Source organism: Anser anser, assembly GCF_964211835.1.
Source record: "Anser anser genome assembly, chromosome: 5".
NCBI classification, from domain to species: domain Eukaryota; kingdom Metazoa; phylum Chordata; class Aves; order Anseriformes; family Anatidae; genus Anser; species Anser anser.
In genome coordinates this window covers 54,750,763-54,774,617 of record NC_139725.1, presented here as the reverse complement: position 1 = coordinate 54,774,617, position 23,855 = coordinate 54,750,763, and the positions used below count along the sequence as shown (strand labels likewise).

Sequence of the window (23,855 nt, the reverse complement as noted above, 5' to 3'; positions counted from 1 at the left end):
ACTGCCAAAGTAGAAGCACTGAAATCAGATCTTTAAGTATTCAGTCTTCACAGGTGATTCCTGCAGTTCAAGGCGAAGCCATAGTGAGTAGCTCCAGCAAAAATGAATTCTCCCCAGAATGACAGAAACATGATGATTAGGACTGTTTTTTGAGAGTACATCTCAGGAAAACCAAAGTAGCAAGCCTATGGGGCTGCCAGCAGCTTCCTACGCACAGGGAAAAGCCCCCGTGGTTTGTTTTCCAATTGGTAATGTTTAAACTATTTCCTGCACACTACAGAATAAGCATGGGTTCAATGGATAGATATAAATTAGAGAAAGCAATTACGGGTCCCTGAGTTAGACATTAATCTCAAAATCTGGGATTTACCATGGGCAACCCTGTGCTTCCAGCAGACATGCAGGGAGCACATAATGCGCATCACATCCACTTCTGGGAAGCTGAGGAGGGGTTTTCCTGCAGCTGGCTTCTTGCGTACCAAGTTCTGGTGAATGCCTAAGAGTCTTAATGTCTGTCAGCAGAAATTATCGCACAAACACTGGCCTGACTGACAACTTATCTAATGGGCAAATCAAGAATAAATATGAAGAAGAGAAAAATGAGTGACACAATGAGGAACCAACAATTTGTCATTTGGGATCTTTTGTTAGGCAGTTTAACAAATTTCCTGCTGGTTAACTGATTAATATTTCCCTATTTTTAATCTTTATTTCATACTCAAATATGATTGTTAGTCATTAATCAATAAGGTTTAAAGTGTCCATGATTAATGGGCAATGCCTTCAGTATAAATAAGAGATTCTGAGATGCTGAGATTTATCTGGCTCTAGAGATCGCAGGATTGCTCTGAATGTTCATTCCCTAGTTACAGTAAAGCGGGGCCAGGAGGACTGCTGAGATCCTGTGCCAGTGGTGTGATAAGATGAAATGGAAGCAGCTATTAAGGATCTGCACTAGATAATGATGAAAAAGAAACCAAGGAGTTAACCAAGGGGTCTGCTTTTCATATACATACTGACAGATTAATGCTATAACGCTATAGATAAGGAGGAATTTACAGCATCTATATGCTAAAAAGAAACAAGGCAGGTTAATAAAATTACCACCTTCTGCTCCACTGGGATGTAAAGATTTAAGGCTGCAGAATTGATGGGCAACTGCCAAAGGGTTAATGGAAATCCAGCTGCCCGGCAGGCAGAAAGAACTGGAGGGTTACTGGAGTTGTAGGTGAGTAGCAATGAAGGGGTTAATGAAAAGCCTACACATACTGAGATGCTAATTGTCAAGATAGCGTATTACTTGAGGAAAGTAATTTTATTATTTGAAACTCCCACGAAGGATGCAAGCCTGTGTCCACTCCATCTGTCAGGCTCCGTGAAACACGATGAATTGAGCTCAAAATTCATGTGTGATGAAGTCACTTTAATTTCCCTGCCAGCCGAGCACTGCTGCCATGCCCACCACGCAGAGGGTAGCACAGCATTTCAACTTTTCCTGTGAAATCCAGGAGGCACAGTAACCTGTTACTTGCTGCTGCTTTCTTTTTTTTTTTTTTTCCTTTCTCTCCCCATTTTCTGCCTCAGCGCTACAACTGAGTCATTCTGTTGCCCATGGCTCGTGGGTATACAGTGCTCCTGCAGCGTGCTGCATTATTCCTGAGTTAATCTCTCAATGTTATTTTCAGCTAATGCAGATGTGGGGTTTGCTTACCGTCGCTTTGTAGACACTTGTCGAAAACCATTTGGAAACCTTAACTATGCATAAATCTGCAGAGTGAATGTTTTCTTTCATTCACTTGCTCCTATTATTTGATTTCTTGTAGGCCTCTGCAGCAGAGATGGAGAAAATAAGGTAAGTGAGACAGTTTATTTACATCTCATTATAGACAAGAAATGTTCTACTGCACAATGGGCAATACAGGCTCTTTGAAAATATTTTGCTTAATATGATCAGTGTAAAATATGGGATTGCATGACGATGTAAGGGAAGCTGTGTTTTAGAGACAAAAGAAAAGGAATGTGGTTGTACTAGTAAATCTGTTTTTCAGACGTCAATTCAGAAGGGGTGTTTTATACACAAACGTTTTATTGCCAGATGCAGAGGATATTTGATTATATAAATGTTGTAGTCACTTGTCCATTTACTGCAAGAGCCTGCCATTCCATTTAATGAGGAAAGTGGATCAATAATTCATGGGAAAAAAAAAAAAAAAGCTGAAGAAAATATAGGCTTGACTTCAAAGCATCTAATTACTGTGGTTTGTTTCAGTATAATGCTGTAACATTGGTGTTCGATTTTTGTTTTATATTGTATACTGGCCAGATAAATCTTGTCTCCTCTGTGTTTAAAATGTTGTCATACTGTACCAGTTTCTCAGCACATCTCACTGTTTTAAGCAAAAGGAGATGGCTTTTATAAACACAAGTTTTCCATCTCACGTCCGAGTGCAAGTCTGCTTTGGGGGATATTGCTTTTGTGTATGTTGTTAAGAAAAAAGAGAAAAAAGAAAAAAGCATTCTAGCCCTTTAAAAATAATTTAAAAAATAAAATTGTGTTTATTAATTAAATCCCCATGTATTATCAAAGTGATAAGTAAAAGCTGAACTTTTAATTACCCTTTAAATATTTTATGGAGCTTTATTTGATAACCAAAACACTAGCCCTGCTCTTACTTGGTTTTATTGGACAAGTCCAAATTCCTTCCCTGAGCCTGGTGACTCAGTTTGGTTAGTGACAACTATTGTCCAAGCACAACTTTTTAGATTCCTTGAGTTTAGAATGGCTATCCTGAGTTTTCAGAAATGCATAAAAGTTCTAGAATTCTGGAAATAACAGGGGGAAAAGTGGCAATTATGAAAGAGCAGAGATGTTCAATGAATTCTGGGCTGGAAACAAAATCCTGTTTTTCTTTTGAGAACAAGGAGGTTAAGTCTCTTACAGTGGACTTGAAGATGCACATCAGAAAGTTTCTAATGTCATTTATTTATAAAGTACTTCAGTTGTACATCTTTTGTACTCTCTTATGTGACTGAAAGAGTAAATAACTTATGAGCTAAAAGAAAAACCCTGTGCAACGTATTATTGTTTTGCATGTAAGTGCTATAACATTACAGCTGTGAGTTTTTCCTGAGTAAGGACTGAGAAAGCACCTCAGTACGTGGTCCTGTGTTTACTAAAAATTCTAAGCAAGATCTCCTATGGTGTATGCATACTCATGCCATGAATTATTCTGTTAGTAGATGCAAGCAAATACATATTTACATGTTCACTTGATAAGCATGTGTGCACAAACACAATACAATACTTATACTTTCCTCAGTATTCTTTGGCCTCTGCTTTTAATAGTCAGGCTCTTGCTACATTTGCAATAACGTGCTGCAGAGCCCAGGAGAATAAACTCTGAAACAAACAGAAGAAGAGGGAGTTTTCTATGACAAGAGTAAATAACCATAAAGCTCGATCTTCCTAGCACCCTAGTTTTGCAGCTGTCAGACATGCAGCAGCACCTCAGTACTTCCTGAGCACTTGTACAGATGGAAATCTCACATTGCCCCACTGGAGGAGGTGGGAGTTTAGCTATTAACTCTGACAAGAGAAGGGTCAGGCTGTGTCAGCTGCTTGTTAATGAAGTTTTCTGCTTACACTTCTCGTGTGTAAAAATTACTTCTGACGGAGGCTGGTCCCTGTCACCCAAGCTGGTGCCTGAGTGGAGCAGTGAGCTGGGCTGGGGGCGCTCCAGCAAGCCTCAGTGCAGAAACTGTGCTTCTCCATCCCGAGCCTTTCCGGGCTCCTGTCCATAATCATTGTTTTGGATGCAAACTGACACAGAAACTGAAATCAAATCTGGAGCTGTTATTTTAAATACCTGCTGAACTTCACAGACCTGACAGATTAGATCTTTCCTAAACCTATCCAAGTCTGACACCCGGGTTAAGACAGACTGCCTCATTTCTTACGCACAGTGGCTTCAGAGAGGCTATGAGGAGAGAGAACCTGAAGTCAGGGAAGAAAAAAAATAAATAAATGAGGGAAGAGGACAGCTCAGGAGGAAAGAGGTGTTTTTTATAATAAGTGGGATGTAGAAACCAGTGTAACACAGAGGAAAGCCACTGCTACATGGTCCTTGAAGGTGTTCTGCTAGGCCCAGCTTCTTCCTCACTCTTCCTGTAGCCAGCTGAGGATGTGTCACCTGCAGCAGCTGGGCACAAGCTGGGGTGCACAGAGGGTACACATTGCTCCTGCAAAGGAGGGAGGAGGAAGGGGTCTGGAATCAGAAAAAAAAATAAATAAAAAATAAAATCAAAGCCTTGTTGGACAAACAGGAGAAGCAGGGTGGATACCCACAGGACCACCTACTCATCCAGTGTGAAAACTCCCTGGGTTAGAAAAATTCAGGTTTACATTCCACAGCGCACTTCAAGATAAGGAAGCCTTTTACATGTGCAGAATAGGCGCAGAGAATCACACTTCTCAGAGGAGCTGCTACACAGTGGCAGCCCTTGGGTGCCCACAGGCCCAGACATGTTAAAAGTCAGTTCTAAGAGACTTCAGGGGAGTGAGCACCTTCTCCAGTGCATCTGGTACACCCCCAAGGACTGGAGCGGCCAGACCCCTGAGAGACAGAGAGGCAGACACAGGAGCCTGCAAAACCGATCCACGGATCACCCGTAATTTAATGAACAGTGAACTCAGTGAGCCAGGGCATCACAACAATGCAGTGAACTAACACACCTCTCAGCATTATGTTCCTTCACTGGTTGGAAAGATGCAATTCATCTCATATAATGCAGCAATAATTCCCCTTGCAGATCAACGGGCTGCTGTGACCTCTGATGTCTCATCCTGTCCTTTTCAGCAGAGGCTTTCTGTGACAGCAGTACAGGTGGAAGGAGAAGTAGGAAGCAGACGTGGGAGGTTATCAGTGTTTAGCCTGATATGGGGATGACTTCTTCTAGAAGTGGAAACGTGCTATTTTGTGCTGAAACCTCGACTAGGAGGATATGTCGCTGCAATGAAATCTTCACACTGAACAATTCTTAACACTACATAGTGTTTATAACATCTCAAGGTACCAATATATTAGGCAGGAAGTAAGGCTAACTACTAATCACAAACCCCTTGGAGATCTGCACTTATGTAGGTTGGCTGTGTATGGTTATACAGTCACTTTAAACATTAATTACTTCTGACTGCAACCTTTTAAATACAGTTTCATGGATTCGCCTCTTTATCATGTCTGTAAACAAGGACCGAAAATTTTAGTTCAAGCACATTTCAAATGTACCTATACTATCTTATTTTGACTCTTAGCCCTGTACTGTCTTTGGTGTGTATCTCCAAGAGGAGCACATGCCTTCCAAGTCTTGGGCCTCGCAGATCTGTTGTGGCTGGCACACAAAATTGAAAATCCTCAGGAAACTGCTCCTTCAAGTCTGATTTAATCCATAGCACGGCCAGACATGCAAAAGGAAGACACCTGCCAGTTCCACCACAACTTCAGCACAAACTCACACAGTATTTCTTTCACTGCTTCCATTTAATCTTACTTGAAATATAGATTATAACATTTAACATTTCAAGGGAAAGGTTGTGAAGTTTAACATAAGAGACTTCCAGACATTTTTGTACACAAATATTGACCAGATTCACAGTGTTTCTTACACTGAAGAGTATCTCACTCCACAGGAAATGCCAGTTAAGGCAATAGATATTGTTCAATAAAAGCTTTTGCTTTTTTTTAAAAAAGATGCTCCTAAAATTTAAGTGACAAATCAGAAACTCTATAAATCAATATTCTTAAGTCAAAGCTTTCAAGACCCACAATATGTTGAACCATATATCTAAAGGTACATAAAATGAGACACATCATCGCCACCATGAACTGCCAGACTTACATAATTAGTGCCTGCAAGGAGACTCCCCTTTTCCTAGATTGCAGTGTATCCGTGTTATTCCCCATCTAAGGATTACTTTACCAGTAGTGGCACTTCACTCATCATCTATGGATCTCTGATCAAAGTGATCCAAGCCTCACAAGGGACCTGTGAGGTAACATCTTTAGTTCATTATAGCCCTTGTTACAGAGCATATGAGAGTGATTTGTTTTGCACAAACAGCTGGTAGTAAATCAGCAGCTCGATCTATGTCTCTTGAATTTTCAATCTTGGACTTCTCTCAAGCATGCTTGAGTTCATCTGTGGTAAGGAAGGAAAATCACTCTTCAAGGAACATCAAAGGCACGTGCAACCCTGGGGAAAAGCTTATATGGTCGTTTAGTGGAAATGTGAATACCTTCCTAAATGCCCACTAGATCATGCTGCCTTCCTTGTGCTTGGTATAAATATAACCTTCTTCATATGCTAATGAACACAGTGCAATTTCCTGTCATTCCCACCTTGCACTTCCTTCTCTCAACCTGTATCTACTTTAATTTTACCACAGTTATTTGAACACAAGGAGAGGATTTTCTTCCAGAAACTTACCCAACAATCACCCCTTTCTTTACACTAGGTCTTGCCTTTGCATCCACAGCTGATGTGCTGGGAGCCACTGAATGCACAGAGGCACAATGCCACAGGACAACAGTAAGGCTGTGCAAGCAGCAGCTCCAGCATCTGCTCAGCAATGTCTGCAGGCTCTAGCTGATGCTTAGGCTTGAAACCCCAGCTGAGGACACAAGCAAAGAGATGGCACAGGGAAAGCTCAGAAGAAACAGAGCATAGGGAAATGCTGGCATGAAAGGGCCATGAGTTTGTGGTCATTAGAGGTTATGGTAGAAAAGTCATCTAGCTAGGGTCCATTTTGGGTCCATTTTGAAAGAGGGAAGGAAAAACAAAAAAGACGAACAGAGCTGACTACTTATATTCCAACTGGTAAAGCTGGTTTCTATTTTTCTCTGCTCTGCAAGATGTTTCCATCTCCCAGGCAGTCCCAGCAGCAGTGACAGCCCTGCAGTGCTGTTTGCAGCACGTCTGGTTTGTTCACCCTGCCATCCAAGGTGTGACTGCAGCACAGCTAAACCACACGTCTCTTTCCCCCAGAGATTACACTGAGCTTTAAGTTTGGTGGTTGACAACCACAGCAGTAGGAGCAATGGACACACAAGAATATATTCATAGCCCCCAGGGGAACTATAACCCTGGAGCTGGGATCGGTTGGGGTGCTGAGCCATGCTGATCTACCTATGCCAGTTGCTCTGGGAATTCTATTAATGCTATCAGGGGCACAGTATGTTCGCGTAGCTTATACTGAAGTCCATGCCACTTAATTTCCACTACTGGTGTTATCTACGCTAGTCAGTCAAACCAGTATGACTTCATCTGAGGCAATAGGGTTGCTGTTACGGTGTCCTACAGCCCTGTGCCCTAAACCTCTATCTACTGCTTGGAAAAACATTCTAAAAAGCAGGGATACCAGTATGGAAGGAATAATCTCCAGTCATGTGCTGCAACAAGTGTTGCGTTATAATATCTTTTAGCTCTAGGTAAGTATTGAGTGGAGTGGAAGTGTCCAGCAAACAAGAAACATGACAGGAACAGAGGGCAGAACAGATTCAAGCTGAATGAAACCTGGTATGGAAGTGGAACGTGGCCTGCAGGGACAAGTGGGAGCACAGCAAACATCTGAAGAGACTGAGGAAGTAGGTAGGAGGAGATGAGCCATGCCATCAAACTGGGAGCTGCAGTGAGTCATGGGGAAGAGGCTGGACCTAGGTGATACCAGACTTACAAATAATGCTCTGCCTACCCCTTTCTTGCAAGGCAAAGTGCATCACTGAGCAATACTATGAGCTGCTCAGGAGGGGGAAAAAAGAAGGGGGGGTGGGGGAGTTTTGCACAATATTTATCAGAAAAAAAAAGCCTTTTTCTTTTAGTGTTTGTGATTAGTTCAAAACTTTGTGACACAGGGATTAGAGCTTCCAGAACAGATTTTTTCAAAGATGTAATTTTTGCATCAAACAGATTTTTACAAAGATGCATCCTTGATCGTCAAGAAAATCAAAGGTGGGAAAATTAGATGCTCTCCACATCGTCTATATTGCTAATAGCAACTAGATTTCAGTTTATGTAAGCACTCTGACCAAAGCTATCAGGGAAGTGTGCTAAACAGTGAGAGCAGGGACTTACAAAGCTAACAGAGACAACAACTGCAGCAGTAACAAAACAATCTTACAAGCTGAAGAGTATAAAAGCTTCCAAGCTGCAAACCCCAGATGGTTCAAGGGCAGTGTAGTTTGTGAACCACACTTGAGTGTGCTCTGTGGTGAAATCAAGTACAATTTGAATGCTTGCTTCTGCTGCTACAGTGCTCAGACCGATGAAAAGAAGAAGATAACCTGTCTGCAACACTTTATTACAGGCTTTTGCAATTGCCAGCTCTGCTGCTTCTGGCATGGTTTGGACAATTAATTTACCAATCAGTTCTTGATTTACACACAAGTGTCTTTAAAATGCATTCAAATAAAAACTCTATTACCATATTTAATTCAATGTTCTTTAAAAACCAGAAGCATCTGAAGTATATCAAAATATTCAGCTTTTTGTATAAAAAAAAAAAATCCAGGAGACTGAATTGTCTTAATGTTTTAGCGATGACCTAGAGTCAGCTTAGCATGAAGTACAATGTGCTTAAACATAGGCAGCAGTCAGTGAGCAATAATCATACTTTTAGGAATTCATGAATAAGAGGGTTATATAATTTACAGAGCTCCCAAGTAGGGCAGGGGGGATCATAAGTGCCTGTAGGTCCTTGTGAGATTTCTCTCATGTGTGCGACCATCCTTCTACTTGTGTGAATTGCACAACTCTGTTATTCAACTCTTCCAGGAGTTGAACAAGATCATTTTGATTTCACCTCCCTTTAAAAGAAGGAGGAGGCAGAGAAGGAGGATGGTGTCTTAGAAGAAAAGAGGAGCTTCAAACTTTTTTTCTGAAAGCCACTGAGCTCTGCAGGGAGCCCTTGCTAGGCTGACTTGACAGCTCCAAAGTGCTGCCCTCTTAGGCAAGACCAAGTTTCCTATCTATGTCAGGGCAAGGGGCATTACTTTTGACATTTCCATACAAATCAAGTCAAACAGATGAGCTCATTTTATGTTTGTTAGCTTTAACTGCTATTTAGACAAGAGCATTAGTTTAAGGAGCTGCTCTAATTTTAAGGCTTTCCAAGAGCTATACTGGAATTTCGAGCAATGAATGGCAACTTAATCTTTTCACCAGCCATCCCCCAAGAGCTCATTCTTACCACAGGCAATTTGAAAAGATAAGCAATCAGTACTCCCCTTTTCTGTGCGCTTCTCTTTAATAAGTGCTAAATCTTTGTGCTGCCATTTAACTAAGGGATTCCAGTTTAACCAAGATACTGCACAAATTAACATGGTTTTTAATGGTCCACCTGTACGGAATAGTCTACAAATAGAAAAAGAAATTGTCTGTATATCTTTATAATTGGTCTTAACTACCAAGAAGTCCTACAGATGTAGGTGCTTGATATGACATTTAAATAGCACTAAATGCATGATGAATGAGTTTGCACATACACATATTTTTAACTGAATTTGTATTTGCTGGGTCACCTGTCCTTTGAGATATTATTTCCTCTTGGTATGAATCCTATTTCTGTCTTGTAATAAGGAAGCAGTATTACCACAGAGTTAATCAGAAACAGTCCGGACTGACTGTACCAAATACATTCCAAGATTTAATACTGATCCATGAGTGTTGAAATATGTTTTGCAGCCCTGCCCACTATTCTTAGCAACTCAACAGGAAACTAGTAATAAAATATGCTCATGGACAGAGGCACATTCTTCGTGATGGGGAAAGTGCTGTTTTCTGTAGAGAAACACAGATTTTAGACTGCATACATACAATCTGTAGCACCAGAACAATTATATTTAAATTCAAAATAAATTGTATGCTTAGTTTTGACTTTCAGATTGTGAATAGCAACAATGCTTTTATTTGCATTTTGATTCCAATTGGTGTGAGACCAACAATTAAAGAGTGAACGATCAAGTGAGAGTCAAATACTCTGAAAGCTGAATACTCTGTACAGTAGAAGAGAAACTCAGAAAACTAGCCCAAAGCAATACAAGTAGAGTGGAGAAAACTAGAACAACAATGATATGTAAGTAAGCTACCTGGAGAGCAATAGCATTTCACTGTGGCTCAACACAGGAAAATGTGATCATCCCAAGCAAGTGAAAAAAAAAAAAAATCAGGTCCTGTTTTATTTCTTCACAATACACAGCCAGTTTGCAGCTTGTCTTAATATCAGCTGTTTGCTATTAAGCTTTCACTGTTGGACAAACCAACAGCAGGAAAGATATAGCCCTTTTAGGAAATGCACAGTCCTCCCCAGTCCCATCTGAAGGAACTGCCTAAGTCAAGAGTCTTGGCTTTTCCATCGGTAAATTAATTAGCCCTTTGTATAACTCTGGCAACAGAGCATATGGACAAGAAAGGGACAAAATGAGTCATAGATAGAGGACTGACATGAGTTTCTTTGGGCCAAATTTAGGTGACCTATACGGCTTGGTAAAAAAGTAATCTCTTCACCCCCCACATCCCGCCCACCCTCACCCCCAACTTACAAGAGAAAACCATCAGCTAAAATACTGAGAAGTTGGGTTTTTTTGTTTGTTTGTTTTGTTTTGTGGTTTTTTTTTTTTCCTGAGAAATTAAAACTATATGAAATTATAACACTAAGCAGGTATTCTAACAGATGTCACTTTAGGGGAGCAAAGATGTCTTCACAAATCATAGAATATCCAAGCTGGAAGGGACCCACGAGGATCATTGAGTCCAACTCCTGTGCCCCAAATGCACCACTCAAAATAAATAAATAAATAAATAAAATTAAAAATAAAAATAATCAGATCATGTGCCTGAAAGCATTGTCCAAACGCTTCTTGAACTCTGGCAGGCTCGGTGCTGTGACCACTTGACCACTGCCCTGGAGAGCCTATTCCAGTGCCCAACCACCCTCTCAGTGAAAAAGTCTTTTCCTAATATCCAGCCTGAAGCTTCATGGCTTGTCTACTGCATATGATGCAAGTAGTTCCAGATAACAGGTAACTTCTGTCAACAGGAACCTTTTTTTCCACCTTGACAAAGCTGCTGATGCAGATTTTACAGTACCTGTAGACTTTAACTTGCTTTCCTTTAGCTGTGTTATGCTTTCTAATTTGACAAAGCCTCAGTAGATTCAGTACTAGAACTGATGGGTTTCACATGCTGTGAGCTTCTGGATGTTTTTCTTTACAAACCAGGACCTAAATGTAAAAGTAAAAACCTCTCAGAGAAATGTCCCATTAATTCCAGCACACGGTACACTTGGAGCTATTTGAGAGAAATAATGCTAACCCGTCTGTTTTTGCTTGATATACTTTGCTTTGAAGAACATTTATTCTATTCTAAAAGCATTTTCTTACTGAGTGAAAACCCTCCCATGGTCCACTGTGTAAAACCAACTTTTATTATAACCTAGGAACATGTAGCAAACAAATAATGGCTGCATGTTACTTGGATTCAAGGAACGTGGAAGGTTTCAGTTATAGTTTTGATAGTAAAATTCTGAGAAATGCCTTACAGGTGCAGACCGGGCTGCTGTCCTGTGACTTTGCAGTTGCTTTGCATTCTCATCTCCATACCCTGAAGAGCTCGCCAATTTCTATTGCACAGTAAAAACGTTTACCAGGATTTTCATCTTAAGGTTCTTATAGCACTTAACTACTAATTATCGTTGCACACAGAGCAGAAAGTTCTGATTAAATTGCCAGCCTGGATTTGTAGACCATCCCATCTCCTTATTCATCATCTCTATAGACAAAACATGGGAAAAGAGTCTTAAGATACAAACAGGTATAAATGCTGAATTCTAAGCAACTGAATGAATCCATTACTGCATCCTTGGAGGACTCCAGATTTTCCCAGAACTACAACTCTTTTTTGAGTGTTATCTACCTCATTATGCATAGATTAGTTACATTATGTTATTGGTTTGCACAGACCACACAGAAGCTGAAAACAGCTAACTACAGTTTTGCAGAGATCTTAATGAAAGAGACTTGGGAAAGGAACATATTCTTTCATCTAAAAGGCAGTGTTATTTATACATTTTTCACATTCACGTGAAGAACAAAGCACTCACATGATACTCCTGTCATTCATCTCCAGAATGCTGCCTGCTACAAGTCTGCATTAATTGGAACCATTGCTGGCATACACCTGCAGCATGGATTCATGGCACAGAACTATTAAACCGTTTAAGATTTTCTAAATCCATCTAGAATTTGTTTCCTTACCTTTTTACTATGAGCCAATTTACTGGAGACTAGCTAACTTTCACAATGTCAGGAAACATTAAGAGCAGAACCAGTAAAATCAACAAAGGTCTTATCCCTTTACCAATGGCAGCTCTTTCACTGAAAGTTATTAGTTGCATTTTCTATTCTTGCCCTGGCTATTTTTTCAGCATTTGAAATTAGGGCATTGGCTCGCAGAGTCATGCCCCGCTTGCTGAAATTAAGGATAATTATGCAATGGAAAGAGGAAATACAACAGACCAGAGATTGTATATTTGCCTGAAATCCATGTGGTAGAGGCGCCCCCATTACTGATTGGAAGACATGGAGCGAGGTCCAAAGCATCGATGGATCTGACATTCTTGCTCTATGGACACGGGAAACAGCCACAGCTATTAAGATTCTCTCTGGAATACTGTCAATGTTCTGAGCATTTTGTTTATTTTATTTTTTTTATATTTTTGAGCACTGCATAAGTCATAAAACTTCCAGTTCCCTGGGGAACACTTATCACCCTTTCTAGAGTAATGAAGAGTTTCAGCTAGAAGCTGGCAATCTTTCATGGGCAGTGTGCCAGACTGTATTTTTTGTTCCTAATTTAGACCTTAAACTTGTTGGTAGACAACATTGAGAAGCTAGGAACCACTGCCTTGCACAGATGCTTCTCTCAAGATGCTGTGGATCCCAAATCCCAGCCAGCTGACCCCAGACTTGCAGAAATCCTCTGATGCCTGCAAACCTCTGGGAGCCCCTTAGAAGGAAAGTTTTATAAATGCACAGACTACTGCTTTTTTTTCCTTCCCCCCTGACTCACTCTTTCTGCATCATTTGACATTTTAACATATTGCCATATTAACCACCAAAAGTCTGATCTGTGAGCATGACTTCAAACTTGTATTTACAAGAGTAAAGATGCAGTGGCATATGGACCACCAGCTGGTGAGAAGTAGGAATGGTACTTTGTGGAGTTTGAGTCACTAAGTGAATTAAAGAAAAAAGTCCATCGTTTGTACAGTCAAAAAGTTGCAGAGAAAATCTTGGCTTCCTAAAACTGAAGCTGCTTGAAAGGACAACTGCAACAAGAACAGTACCCAGAAAGCACAAAATCTGGAGGTATTGAACTAGAAGCTACACTCTTTATTATAAGAGGTATATGCAAACAAGCTGTTTCCTGGTAACACTGTGAGGAATAGTATCACAAAGGGAGTGGTGGGAGACAGAAAAAAAAGAGACGACAGTCTGTTCCCTTTAAATAGGACTAAAAATCACTTTGAGAGTGAGGGTGACACTGGAGGAAGTTTCTTTTTATTGAGGTCATAACCACCTACACAAGTTCAAAAGTTTCCAGCTTTCTTCACACACTCATTTCTCCCTGGCCTTAAGCAGTTCCCTCAGGCATTTGCCACCCCTCCACCTTCCGCAGGGGTTCTCCTGGTCCTCCATCAGCAGCTCCACATCTTCTCCTCCCCAAATGGTGGCTTAGGTCTGCAGACTGCTAGCTACACATGTTTCTCACCCCAGCAACTCTCAGGAGACTAATTCAGTATTTAAGCTACCTCCCTTAATAGTGAGTCCCCCCAGAAAAGAGTTCATTCTTCCTCATGCTGATTTCTACCCTTGATCTGTTGTTTCTCACCATTATTAATCTAGGAATGGTTGAAAACTTCCTGCCTACATTCATGCAGTTGTAAGAAAGATTCATTTTCATCAAACTTAAAAGACTATTCTCCTCAATCCCAGTCTATTTCACCAATCTTCTCACTTTGCCTGTTTCCCTAGAAGTGCTGATGAGGTGAAACTCAGAATCTAAAGGACAGTTGTGAGGCTCCAGCCTGTAGTGCTGCTGGCCCCTCACCTGCACTGTTCCCATCCCTGTTTCTTCAGGAGCAGCTCCTGAGGATGTCTGAGATAGATGCAAGAAGAGGGAGTCTCCTGTGGCTACATCTGTGCAGCTGCTAAACAGAAACTGTCTTTCAGTAACTGAGACCTTTTTAGAGAAAGTAGTAAACAGAAAGAAAAAAAAAACTTGGCAAGAGAAAAGATTCTTAGATAAACATTTTTTGTAATGGGGGACAGAAATATAGAAGGAAAGGCCTGTTCCTTCAAAAAAATAGAATATTGTCTGGGGACTATTAAATAACAATATAACTAATTACCAAGATAATTATCTTCATGATGGAGCACCAAACAGCTGAAACACAGAAGCTGCTGAGAGCACTTACTATAGTAAATTACTGAAATGCTTCTCATGGTTTATTCCGCTGAATTAGAGCACTAAAAGAAGTGTGCTACATTATTTCTCTATTGACTTTTCCACATGTGATTATTTATTATTAGATTCATAAGTACAAATCAGGCAGGAAGGTCAAGTTACTAATGATTCTGGAGCCTTGTCAGCTGTACAGCGTTATCTGCACCGTATAGGCGGCTATGTGGTTCACCTGCATAATGAGTGATGCAGGTAAAGTACTTTAATATCCATAAAAAAGAAAAAAAAAAAAACACAAAAAGAAAATCCACAAACAAAACCAACTGGATCAGCATGCAAACCATTAAATATGTAAATGTAGGAAAAGAACACTAAAGGCAACACGTTCAACATTGCACTGGAGTTCTTTGAAACAAATAAATATTAAGCATGCCTTCCTTGCCCACTCTTCACTGAATAAAGAATAGAAGCATAGCAGAGAAAATCATTACTGTCTGCCCCTGCACTGTGTATGTGTTTGGCCAACAGAGGCACACTTTCACTTCTAGATGTCAACTAGGTCTTAGAAACCCTCTGTGGCTCCTGCAAGCATTATTCCTTTCTCAAAGACAAGACTGAGAATGGTTAAGTGACTTCTGCAAAATCTTTGAGGGGCTCCTGTCAAAGCCAGGAGACTGCATGCAAGTTATGCGCCTTAAGACAGAGAGGAGAGAACACAACTCTCCCCCCAGGAACCAAGTAGCTGTTTCTGAAATGAGTAGTTGCATTCAGCCAAGAAGCTGGGCCAAGTTCCAAAGCAGAACATCCATCAGCCAAATCAAAACTCTCATGGCACTGCTTGCTTCTTCACTGCCTGGCAAAGGATTGCAAAACTTATTTGTGACAGTGTCTTTTCTCCCTATCACTACTTCCTCTCAGCAGCATGGTAACATAAACCCATTATGAGGAAAGATACAGATATGCAGACTTGTTCTTAATGTGTCCCTGAGTATAAGTAAATCCCCCCAAAAATCAGTGCTACTTACTGCACGGATATAGGCTCTTAATATAACTTTGGGATATTGGATAAGCATCACTGCCTATGTTCTTCCTAGCAAAGTACAACGAACAGTAGTACCTTTAAAGAGCTAAACCTACCACCAGTGTGAGCAGACTCAACTGCATTCAGATCAAAATAGTTACTGCAGTTTCTACAGGAATAAAATTAATTTATGTTTTATTTGGATGATTTCCTGTGAATTAAAAAAAAAAAAAAAAAAGTCAACCAACAAGGAATACAAAAGTGTGAGGTGAAAGCAATTAACACAACTCCAGTTTTGATACTGATGTTTCCCTCCCATCCTCTCTCTAACATCTATCACAGCTTCAGAGAGAGAAACCCAACCACAGAAGTACCATTTCTATGCCCTTTTCAGCTTATGGTAATTGCTGTTTTGTAGCGTCACTGTACTGGGGCCTTTACCCTAAACTTCTCCCCATTTTGTGCAGGCAGCAACAGGAGAATTTTCTTTTGATTTATTCTTCTAATAGCTTCAACGATGTCAGAATATTAGAGCTACCCATTATCTAAAAGCTTTACAAATTCACATTAAATGAAAGTGTAACTTTTCAGTCATTAATGCACTGAAAGCAGTTGTGGTTAAAGGAGGAGATGGATTGCTCAGAATCTTATCCATTACATTTAAAAGCAAATTATCAGTGACAGAATCTAGGTGAAATGGGCAGCCAAAGAAATCAAAAGACAGATTGAGATATCAATCAAAGACTTTCAGATCCTTTTCTTCTGGTACCGACCACTAGAGGAGACACTTAAAGGGGGGTAACAAAGTAAAAAGAAGCTCGCTATGAGGGAAAACCTGGGGCTCTTTTCTTGCCTGGTAGCTGACAATGACGCATGCTACGCCCAGACAGCAGCAGCAACAGTGCAGCAGTGGATGTTGGCAGCCATAGGGTTCAACATACTGACTCCTTTCTGATCAGAAAGGAAAAGATTAAAGAAACCAAGAGGGAGGGCTGTTTAGTTTTTACTTTGTACACAGGCTGGAAACAACTTTACAGGAAAAACCTTGGAAATGTGCAAGTTTAAGAAACTGACTTTGCCTCTCAAAACTACCAAAATGCAAATAGATACTGCAGACATAAGGAATTCAAGATCAGAATGACTGTACGGACCTAACCTTTAAGATTTTGAGGCCTCAGTCCTTATCTGGAAAAAAAAAAGAAAAAAAAAAAAAGATGACAGATCACTTTGCCAGCTTAAAGGACAACTTGAATTAAGCACACCAAAAGCTATGAGGAACCTCCGTACAGTGGCTATCTAATTCAAAGAGAGCAGGTACAGGTAGGACCTGGGAGCTTATTGATCAGTACTATACCAGATGAAGACTCAGATGTACAGAACGATCATCGCATAATATTTGCTATTTGATGCTCCATCATTAAAAGCTGGTGGGCTACTTCAGTGTTGTATGCATGTAGTATTGTATGTATGTAAAGTATAGTATTACAGTATTTTTTGTGTAGATCTTCAAATTTGAAGTTATTCATTTGCTCTGATTTAGAGAGAAATCATGTATTTTACTTTGACTTTTTTTTAATCTCTATCTTTTGCCCCCATTCTCAGGAATACTGTTGAACTTTAAGTTCTACATTATATATTGCATTCTTGATATGGATCTCCCATATTTAGGTGCTGTAATTGTTCAAAAGACTCTCCAGCTGGGTAGCAAGACTATTTGAGTGATAATACAGTGATTGTAAAGAATGGTACATCAGTTCCCATTTTAGAACATAAATCTTGGCAAGTTTGAATGGAGTATATTCAGATGGGAACAAATGGACATTTTAAGCATGTAATTTAAAACAAAACATTCAGCACTTACATGAATAAGCTCAGCAACTGCAGTTCCCCTAGCCCAGCATCTAAGAGCCTGTAGGTAACAGTTCCAAGCTTGCAGCCATTGGGCAACCCATGAGAGAACCTGGTCTGGGGTTCAGCAATGGGAATCCTGCACTCCAGGTCCTCCTTCTGCAGTTTCATCTTTCTAAGATATTCACATTCCTCACTCACCTCCCCTAGCTTCTTGTGGTTTCTGAGAGGAAAATTGTCCCAGTGTTACACCTATTCAGCATCAGGCCTGGGTGCACTGTAAATGCATGCATATGCTTATACACACAGCCATTTTGAGCTGCCACTGGCATCTTTCTAAAATGTACTTTTAAGAGTTTTCCTAAAAATAATGCCAAGCCAGATCTGCTTGTACTTTGCAGTGCTAGAAGTAAGCCTTATCTTTCCACACACACACACGAAAAAAAAAAAAAAAAAAAAAAAGAACGAAAATACCACACCACAAAAAAAGAGGGGTTTAAGAAAGCAATTTGTGCATCAGGCTGATTTTCCTCACAAGTGAGCACCTTGTCTGCTTATGGTATTTTGCTTGAGCAGAGAAAGTGTTGTGCATCCAATTAAAAAGATATCAAAGGAAGGGAGAGTGGAATGAGAATGAGTATATGCTGCAGCTGGACTGAGAGAAATTGGCTGAAAAGCACACAACTGGGAGGAATACTGTTGTCTTGACTGTTCCTGCAGCCATACCAGTGCTGATACTCTAAAAGCGTAAGAACAAGACAACGTTTTACTGCACGGTATGGACGTGCCTTCTCCTTATCCAGAGTACTTATTTTGAGTGCAGTGAAGAAATTTCACATTACTTCAAATTACTAAAGAATAGGGATGGTCAATCTTCCACAATGCATCAACCAAACTCTCTTCAAGGCACTGAAAAGACAAACCTACAGGGATTATTTTCAGCCCTTTCCAGTAGTGCTCCCATCAATTTGCACTGCCAGACCACAGCATCTGTACCTCTGTCATGCAATGGGACCACATGCACTGGGTCCACTGGATCCAATGGTAGAAAAGCTACCATCCTCCCCTCAACCGGCAAAAGGAGCTGCAAGCCTGGCAGAACTGTTCAGGCTGTGAAAGAAGAAAGAAAGAAGTAAGCTAAAGGCCGGACAAGTTGTTCTGTAAGGCTGGGTCTGCTCAATGAGTCATAGGGTGGGGAATGCCTCACTCTCAAGGGTAAGCAAGAATTGGAGTCAGACAAAACTTTCCTCTAAAAACTGCAAAGTCCTGAAAATCTGACATTCTGTAGCACAATCTGTGCTTTGCTGTCATGCTCTTCTCCCTTCACCTGTTAGGAACAGCAGTAGGGAAAATTGATACTGGAAAACTTTGTGGGACTGCTGGTTTTGGTTACTTTACTTTTTTTTTTTTTTGCCCCCAAACAGAATATTTTTCTTGGTATGCATTTTGGTCAGGTTTAGTTCTGCTGCCTTTACCAACAGTCTGAAACTAGATCACAGGAGAGAAGAAGGGTGATGTAGGCTGCCTAGAGAGGTTTTGAAATCTCCATTCTCAAAGATGCTTAAAATTTGAGTTGATGAGGCCCTAACCATCCTGATCTGACTGAATCTGCATTGAGTAAGAAGTTGGCCTTCATGACCTCCAGCCTAATTTGTTCTGTGATTCTCACAGTCCAGGTCCTTTATATGCTGGTATTCCTTTTGGCAGTGCTGGAGTTTGAAGGGCAATATCTGTATGAACTCTGGATGTGTCTCATTTCAGTAGATTTTTTTTCCTCTTTTTTTTTTTTTTATGGTTCAATTTCAGGACATAAGTATTTACTTCCTTCTCTCCCCACCCTCCACCCCACATCCCCACACACTCCCCAGACAGATGCCATCCAACAGAGTAATTTCTGTTACACATCAATCTCAATCAGTTAGTTGCAAAAACACATAATTATATTTCATTTAAAGAAAAGTGCTTGCCAAAAAAAGACAAAGTGCTTCTATTCAGAAATGACTGTGGCAAGTTCTCTATTTCCCTTGGTGTTTGGGCGTATGTTTGCAGGACTCCGAGCACTTCAGTTACCATGATGTTGAGTGAGGAATGCAATAGAAGACATTTGTGGGAAGGGCAAGCTGCATTTGGTCAGTTTGCTCCCTCCTCAGTTGTTGTTCAGAGCAAGAAGAAATAGGAAGGACTGATGAATATTTTGGGGAGCATCCTCACACAGCAGTAGGGCTCAGCAAAGGAAGAACTTGGCTGATGCTGAGAGGTCTCAGGAAATTTTCCAGGGCTGTAGGAAACTAAGGGGAGGGGGGCAAATGCATGTACATTAACTTGTTCTATCTTGTTTAGAGTCCATCTTATACTAACTAAAGGGTGATAAGTTTAGAAATATTTAGAAAGTCTTTATGAATCTTTTCTTGATTGTACCTGTCCCTAGAGGAAAATTGTCAAGAAAGTACCCCAACAACTGCACTTCTGGGAAAGAAGGTGCTTAAGATGGATTATGGGGTCAGCATTTGTCCAAAATAACAGAGTATGTTGTCTGACCAAATCCAAGGGCTACTTTCTCAGGAGTTCCCATCTGGATACTCAATATGAGTGGCTTCAGGCAAAATAGCAAGGAACAGAGTGGAGATGTCTGGGACAGGAACAAGCTTGGAGCCTCAGAGAGGTGGCTGCTCCAGCCCTGCAGTTTGTGGGCACCACGTCACCTCAGACCCTCTTTGCCAACCAAGGATGGGAAATGGTCACAGCAAATGAAATGGCCAAGAGTCTTCTGAAAGTCACAAGTTCCCCTTGCTCTTGCCCACCATTGTGCCTCACCAGCATCTCCTTGTCCCATCACACACACCGCCATCTCTCCCAGCCCATTCTCAGCAAGCTCCCCATTCCCTAAGCACACACTTCTTCAGGATGTACTTACACAGGAGAGGAAGAAAATCAGTTTGAGACAGTGCCTAGGGGGAAGTGTTTTTCCAGCTGTCAGAAAAGTGCTGCTGCTGGGCACATTTTGTCACTGCTCCCAAAGAGCCAAGCAAGTGAGGTCCCACATTTACCATAAACACATGTAAGCCCCTTCTCACTCACTAAACAGAACAGACTTGTAGAAGTTGCTTGTGTAAAACAAATCAGGGTGTACATCTCAGCCCATTACATGCCATTAAATACTCACTGAAATGGCAGCTTGTACTGAATTGCACGGAATGATTTTTATTGAACATAATTACTCAACAGGAAGCAGAGAGCATAATTAATCTTAGTGTGAAACTCCATTTTAACTTGGTTGATCTAGTACTTTAGATTGTGGTTACTCTTAGATCAATTTTTGCTCTTTCATGTATGAAAGTGGATAGTCTATTTTTTCCAATTAGTTAAATAAACATCAAACACTTCTAAACACCAAATTTGAAAATGTCTAAATGTTGCAGTAATAGGTATGCTGCAAGTACCTACATTAACTACAGCTCAAAGCTAGGGAGAAAATTAATTGAGGTCTGGCATGACATGCAGTTGTATAAAATTGTTTTTTGCTTGGAATTGAGCAGTGGCATTCCTCATACTTATGCAGACAGCTTTGCCAGTCACCTTGGATAGCACTGCTAAGGCACTGCCATTACTGCTAATAGAGAAAAGATAGTCATGTTTTACAACAGTGATGCAAAAGGTATGGCTTCAGGTATAGTTTTTAAGTACTTGATGTTGCAAAATAAAATAAAATAATACATATATATATATTAAAAAAAAATAAAATAAAATAAAAAACCACCAAGTTTTATACACCTACCTGGAACAGATTATTACTAATAGTACATGATGTTTCTTTGAAGTCAAAAATCTCTCAGGGTGCTTTGCTTTTATTCCATTGTCCCCATGTGCAAGCAAGAACCATGCCAACTCAGGGCTATGATACATCCTCCACAAAATGTAAAATAATTAAACATTTCAACCTGGATGCACTGCCCAGTCAGTAGGTCTTCCAGTATCATGTAAGCATTATTTCCATCACTGTGCCTGCTTCCCCTCTTCTCACTCTAAGTGTTTCAAATGCATTTCTGCTTATATAAGCACCTCTTTGGAAAGTCAGAGGCTTCAATCTTGTCCTAAGAAGATCTTACAGTAACATATACTGATTTAGTGTTATGACGAAATCTTAAAAATCCCTGCTAAAGTGTATTCATAATACCAGTCAGCACACCTCCTCCAGTGCAGCCTGAAATAAGTCTTTAGTTTGAATTTTGTTACTGAAGATTCCTGTTCACTCTGACCTGATGAAAAACAAAAACTCTATTTCCCCAGCGTACAAAGTCAAACAAAGTTTTCAGTCTGAACACCTCCACACTGGATTCATCTGAGAAGAGGAAAGGTTACTTGGCTGTAGCAGCATAAAAACAACTGGCAGAGCACTAAGCATGCTGTTCAAAACAAGTAATGATGAAGTTCAGAGAGCAGCCTGAAAATAACTGGCACTGATGGGAAGGAAAGTGGTGTCACCGAGTCCGGTAGTCAATGGGACCACTCAGAGCAAACAACCAGAGCCATCAAATGCCAGAACTTTGAGCCTGCCCTGGAGGACTTCATCTGACCAGTGAAACCAAAGAAGGTCATGACACCAAAAATTTATTTGACATTATTTGTGCAGCTCATGAGAATACATCACAAGATCAAAGCCTTTCCTTAGGACTGGAAGGGATTAAATCACACAGAAAGTACCTGCAAGGCAGGAAAGGAAGGAAAAAAAAAAAAAAAAAAGAGAGAGACTGCCTTTATCATTTCCTCAGATGAAATATGTTACTTGAACAAAAAACAGTTGCATCCTGTGCCACAAATGAAATGTTAAAACACAAGTCTTCCAAAGATTTGATGTTTACCACACGTGTTTCTGTTATAGCACAGGCTTCTTCCTTGGAAAGTGCCTTAGCATAAACCAAGTGACTATTTCTTCTCTTCTGGGGGGGGGGGGGGGGGGGGGCGGGCGCGGATCATGCAGCCTTGTAATGCAGGGAATATATATTATGCAGTTTCTATATACGGGGAATGATTTCTGACTTTATTTCACTGCCACCTCCCCTGCCCTGCCTGCAGAGCATGGCAAAAGCACAGACCCACCTGGGGAGAGAGGCACATAGCAGTACATAAGGGTCCGCAGGCAGGGAACTCTCACCTCCCACCTGGCTCTGCTGCTCATTTTCTAGCCCAGGTCTCTTTTGGCTCAGTTCTCTCATATTTACCAGGAGAGATGATGCATTTAAAAACCTCATTGCTTTGCTACTGTGGTGATAAAGGGGCTATGAAGTTGGAAGCAGTAAACAAACATTACGCTCTTTCATTTGGAGAACATTGGAAGCAGCGTGCTGGCAAAAGAAATCAGCAAGCCCTCATTAAAAACTACCAGAATAACTATTTCATTTCTATTGAAATTGTGAAATTGTATTAGTGCAAACAACAGACATCCAGAGTTCAAACAGAAGAGGCCAGTCTTCAAGATAATAACAGAGCAAAAGCATTACTGCACTCAACTCCTGGTCAGCCTCTTCCCCACAAATGTCCCAACATGCTTGGTCAACTCTAACCTCACCCCTAGTAGCTGTTAGGGTGCTCTATTTCTCTCAGTTGGAGTTCTGCAATTCCTGGAGTCAGATCTCACAAATCAGCAGATACAACTGATTTAAACCAGCACTAGTAGGAAGACCAAGGAGAACATAAAGTCAAATTCCAAATCCTCCAAAGACCTCCACTGTCTAGAGATTCCTTCCTTGTTAAATATTTTATTCCCACGTACCTTTTCTGGCTGCCTTCTCTCTCCCTGACTGGTCTTGTCATTTGTAAGTAGGTAAAAAGTATGGATGAGCAGAGAAGATAAATGCTTTAAGCTATGGTGCAGCACAGGCATGAAAACAAGTGAGCATGAACTGAGCAGGCATACATTTAGTCTTACAGCTGAAAGACTATTTGTAACCATGGAAGTGGGACTAAAGACCAAGGCTAAATTCATTTTAAGAAAAATCCTGATCAGTTGATGGATTATGTACATCATAGCAGGGAATGCATCCTTGTGGCCCAGAGTGCTTATTTCAGCCATGTATTACCATAAAATTTGTGAAACTTCGTTTACTGTTTCTTTGTGCTTTGTTTCTCTGTTTTCTGTTGAGATTTCATCTGTTTAGATTTTAAGGCTAGGTCAGAAGCTGAAGGAAGAGAAAAAAGTCTATATAAGATGCAGTGGCCAAACACCACTGGAGGGCAGAGAATCCAGCATAGAGGAAGACAAACTGTATAGTTCAAATTCTATTCACATTACACATTAAAAGGCAGATCTCATAGTCCTTCAAGCATGATCTTTCTTTACCACTGAGTGGTAGGAAGGAAGGAAATTAGGGCAATAAGCCGTTTACCTTTATGACTGGCAGCAGAACCCATGTAATTCACTACTGAGTATCCTTTGTACTTTTATTGCTGTGTCTGATCCACACAAAACAATGGG

The 23,855-nt window shown here is 40.6% G+C and overlaps 2 protein-coding genes across 5 annotated transcripts in view; one reads left to right on the top strand and one right to left on the bottom strand.

Moving 5' to 3' along the window:
- BEGAIN (brain enriched guanylate kinase associated) overlaps positions 1-23,855 on the top strand; it is a 161,298-nt gene that overhangs the window by 45,501 nt on the left and 91,942 nt on the right. For all 4 annotated transcript variants that reach the window (XM_083840129.1, XM_083840128.1, XM_083840127.1 and 1 more), the window contains one exon: positions 1,824-1,852. In XM_083840129.1, the coding sequence (XP_083696255.1) occupies positions 1,839-1,852 (14 nt within the window). In that variant the 5' untranslated portion in view covers positions 1,824-1,838. The remainder of the gene's footprint in view (positions 1-1,823; positions 1,853-23,855) is intronic.
- Positions 1-23,855, bottom strand: part of LOC310901092 (uncharacterized protein) — a 275,956-nt gene that overhangs the window by 175,317 nt on the left and 76,784 nt on the right. The window contains exon 4 of the transcript XR_014585593.1: positions 1,480-4,265. The gene's annotated coding sequence lies outside the window, so the exon portion shown is untranslated. Of the gene's footprint in view, positions 4,266-23,855 lie in introns of the transcript that reaches the window.